Source organism: Acanthisitta chloris, unplaced genomic scaffold (genome assembly GCF_000695815.1).
Source record: "Acanthisitta chloris isolate BGI_N310 unplaced genomic scaffold, ASM69581v1 scaffold3363, whole genome shotgun sequence".
Classification (NCBI taxonomy): domain Eukaryota; kingdom Metazoa; phylum Chordata; class Aves; order Passeriformes; family Acanthisittidae; genus Acanthisitta; species Acanthisitta chloris.
Window position 1 is genome coordinate 60,241 of NW_008666483.1, and position 4,298 is coordinate 64,538.

The 4,298-nt window shown below is 36.2% G+C and overlaps 1 protein-coding gene across 1 annotated transcript in view; it reads left to right on the forward strand.

Annotated features, from left to right (window-relative positions):
- LOC103799782 (activating signal cointegrator 1 complex subunit 3-like) overlaps window positions 1–3,988 on the forward strand; it is a gene marked incomplete at its 3' end in the record, with an annotated part of 53,228 nt that extends 49,240 nt beyond the window's left edge. Inside the window, exons 8-9 of the mRNA XM_009072130.1 lie at window positions 3,194–3,394; window positions 3,848–3,988. Of these exons, the coding sequence (XP_009070378.1) occupies window positions 3,194–3,394; window positions 3,848–3,988 (342 nt within the window). The remainder of the gene's footprint in view (window positions 1–3,193; window positions 3,395–3,847) is intronic.
- Window positions 3,989–4,298: the final 310 nt, after the last annotated feature.

Below are 4,298 nucleotides of genomic sequence, written 5' to 3' on the forward strand. Positions count from 1 at the left end.
ATCATCTCTACGTCCCCAGGGCAGGGGCTTAAGACTGAATCATCTGTAAGGTCCATTCCAACCTCTAAAATTCTATGAAATGATATGAATCTATGAGAACTTAAGTACATATTTGAGAGTATTAAAAATCAGACAACTGTAAGGTGATCTGCATGTGTAAAGCTACACATGTCCAACTCTGTGAACTGTGAAAAATCCCTGTCACACATTTCAGAAGATACTTACACTGGACTTCATTTAGACAGCAATGTTTCTGCTTTTGTTTAAAAACTGCTGCTTTCAATAATATGCATATTGTGCAATGTAGTGTTTTGTTAGTTGTATTTGTGAGTCTCTCTCCATAGATCCTTTATTATAAACACTGTTAAGTGGTGTTTTTAAGTGTGAACTTTATACAGTGTTAATAATGGCTCCTAAACCCAACTAGATAGATGGTGTTTATAAGTGTGAACTTTATACAGTGTTTATAATGGCTCCTAAACCCAACTAGATAGAATGGGAGGGAAAAGGGACAAGTAAAATAATTTAAAAAAAAAAACAATTGCAAAGATCTGTCAAGAAATCTCAGAAGGAAGTAACAGGCAAATTAGAAACCTAAAATTACTAAGGAGGCCATAAAAATAGCTGATTGAACCCTGATAGCACCGAAGTAATCAGCAGGTCTCCAGGAAAACCCATTAACACTTTATAATAGTCTCATTCATGGAGACAAAATGAATTTTGAAGATGACACACCAAGTACACATTATGTATACAAACCTCAGTGCAAAACAAATAAGCTTTCCTCCTGCAGCCTTGTGAGCAGAATGAACTGTGCAAGAATATTAACAGTAAAAACTCTTCTCATCCTGAAATTCAGCCACTAAAACACCAAAGAAACTTGATGAAAGTACATGAAGTATTACATTTTTTTTTGTCTTCACCCAAGACACTTAACAGTTTAAAAAAGATATTTGCATATATTTGACATTTGTCTACCCTATAAATACAAATGCTCTTGATGATTTGAATAGTACTTGATCTTTCAACGTGGCACAAGAAGTTTTCAGCCCAAAAGCTTTGCTAAGGCACCAAGGTACTGTTAAATTGAAAAGCACTTTTTTTCAGCAAGAAATAGTGTGTTGATCACACAGCATTTTCATTGACTTCTACATCAATGAATGTCATTTTTTCATGTTCAAAGTCATCTAGACTAGAACTACATTTGGCTAGTCATTAAGTACATCATTCCTACAGATTGAAAGTAGAGCATATATTATGAAAATGGTCTATTAATCTATATCTGTAATTTGTATCTCAGCCTCTCATATGAGGCTACTAGCAGAAAGCTGCAGCAAAATGATAGACTTAGTGTTGTTGAAGCATTTGATTTAAATAGCTGATGAAGCCTTCATTCCTAAGCTTACATTACCTGAGGTAACACTGGAAAGAATTGGAAAGAATATTTGCTATTGGAGAGGCAGCATAGCAAATTACCACAGCAAATGACTGTAAATTAATTAAAGCACCCAGAATAATGGAAAAGGAGATCTTCAGAAGATGCTTTCAGATCTGTTCTTTACTGTACTTCTGTGGTTTTCTACAATGAAGGTAAAAATTATAATAGTTGAAAATATCAGTAAGATATTTTCATGCTTTGTAGTAGAGGCAGTGCAGGTAATTAAATCTATAGAAAGGAAATAATTACGTGCTCTGCAGGCTCCTTTTAAGCATCTGTGAAAAGGAACTAAGAAAAAAGTAAGTTTATTATAAATTTAATTTTATATCTTAAGGGTCTGTTCTTCAGTTGCAAAGGTTTTAAAATCTTCAAAGGCAAAAATTGTAATTGTCTATCCACAATGGTTCTTTCCGGGTGAAAATCTCATTTTTCTGAGAGACCAAGAGGAGTAAAGTATTTTTATAATTGATGATTTGTACTTTATAAGGTTTAAGCATGAATTAAACTATAATAGCCACAATTTGCCTGTATTAACTATATCATTTAGTTTTTAAGAATATTCTGTTTATTTGGGACTACACATACAAGTTTTATGTTCCTCTTGGTGGCTGCAGTTTGTTGTAACTGTTGTTGGAGAAAGGTCTAAACATGGACAATTGCAAGATGGTGATTTCCTCAGAAGCAAGACAAAGTTGTTACTGTAGTTTTGTCTGTGTTTGCAAACCTGAACTTGTGTTTGCAAAACTGAACTGCAAAATTAATCACAAATAATTTTTGTAATCATCTGTTTTTCTTCAGCAAGTTCCTGTGCCCCTTCTTCCATTAGGGTAGTCATAGTTTGTCATCTTAGATTTAAAGATTTACCCTGTTCTATTTTTATTAAGGCTATTAATTACTGGTGTTGAATTATTAATAGGTGAACATTTTACTGTGTGTTAGTTTTGGTCACACTCCTGATTAAAAGCAAATTAAATGGTATGAGACTAAAGATTTTAGTTAATTTTGGCAGATATTATCCTGCTATTTTTTGTTTTCCATGTGGATTTGATGTTTGGGGATTGGGTAGGATAACTCCAGAATAAAAAGCTTGCAATAATATATTCATAGAATCATAGAATTTTAGGGGTTGGAATAGACCTTACAGATCATCTAGTCCCAACCAGGGACATCTCTCCACCAGAGCAGGTTGCTCAAGGCTTCATCAATCTGGCTTTGAACACTGCCAGGGTTGGGGCATCTACTACCTCCCTAGGCAACCTGTGCCAGTGTCTCACCACCCTCACAGGAAGTAATTTCTTCCTAATACCTGACCTAAATTTCCCCTTCTTCAGTTTGTACCCATTGCCCCTTGTCCTACCACTGCAGCTCCTAACACAGAGTCCCTCTCCAGCTTCCCTGGAGCCCCTTCAGATGCTGAAAAGTTGCTCTGAGGTCTCCACACAGTCTTCTCTTCTCCAGGCTGAACAGTCCCAACTCCCTCAGCCTGTCCTCATAGGGGAGATGCTCCAGTCCTCTTATCAACTTTGTGGCCTCCTCTGAATTTGCTCCACCAGTTCCATATCCTACTTAAGTTGAGGACACCAGACCTGCACACAGTATTCTAGGTGGGGTCTCACAAGAGCAGAGTAGAGGGGGATATTACAACAGGTTTCCTAAGTTTTATTTCCATGTGTTCTTTTTCTTCTGTTTAATGTATGTATCAATATGCACACACACATGTGAAAAATCCAATATGCCTGTTGCTTGTTTCAACAGATTGGACAACTTGCTTTTAAAGGCATGAAAAGACTAAACCGAATCCAGTCCATTGTTTTTGAGACTGCCTACAACACAAATGAGAACATGCTCATCTGTGCCCCCACTGGAGCTGGGAAAACTAACATTGCCATGTTGACAATCCTTCATGAAATTCGCCAGCACGTCCAGCATGGTGTTATCAAAAAGGATGAGTTTAAGGTAGGAGTTTAATGAACCAAATAACAGCTTTTTAACTTGTAAGGTAAACCCCATTAAATGTTATACATGGAATATGAAAGCAGGAAGTTTTCAAGGATATTACACTTTTCCAAGTTAAGGCTAGTTTTGATTCACTTCATTATTGTTAAAGCTATTCTTGTTTGTGTTCTAAAAATCTTATTATGTGAGTAAAAAGCTATGAAAATGCATTTAGCTTTGATGCAGAACCAATTTTCAAAGCGATGAGGCTGTATAAACAAAATCCATTGTCCTTTAAACAGCTGCACACTTATCCAACAAAGATAACCACTTTTCATATATCACTATTAAGATTTTTCACTCTAAGCGCCTGGCATCATATTTCACAATAAATTGTGATTTGTAATGGTTGCCATGAAACAAACGACGTTGTGGGGTTTGCTCATTTATCAAGTGTGTGTCCTTTTGGTGCAGATTGTGTATGTTGCTCCTATGAAGGCTTTGGCAGCTGAGATGACAAATTACTTCAGCAAGCGTCTGGAACCACTAGGCATTACTGTGAAAGAGTTGACTGGTGATATGCAACTGTCAAAAGGTGAAATTCTGCGAACACAGGTATGCTGAATGTTTTAAAACACTGTTTTGTGTGTGTGTGTGTTCATACCTCTTCATAGCTGTGCTGTTTTATTTCTTCAGGCTCCTTGAAATAGCATTGGTGTAGCAGCTGAAATGTTATTACTGAGCCTGCAATTGCTCTATGTTCCAAAATGTGACTGGCGATTCAAAGTGATGAAAACACTAATACATCTGAAATATTTTCAACAATGGAGGCATTAAACTTTTCTTCTCCCATTTAGACTTACTTCTGTATAACCTTTGTATAAAATCTTGGATATGAAATCTGATTTCCAGATTGTGAACCTTG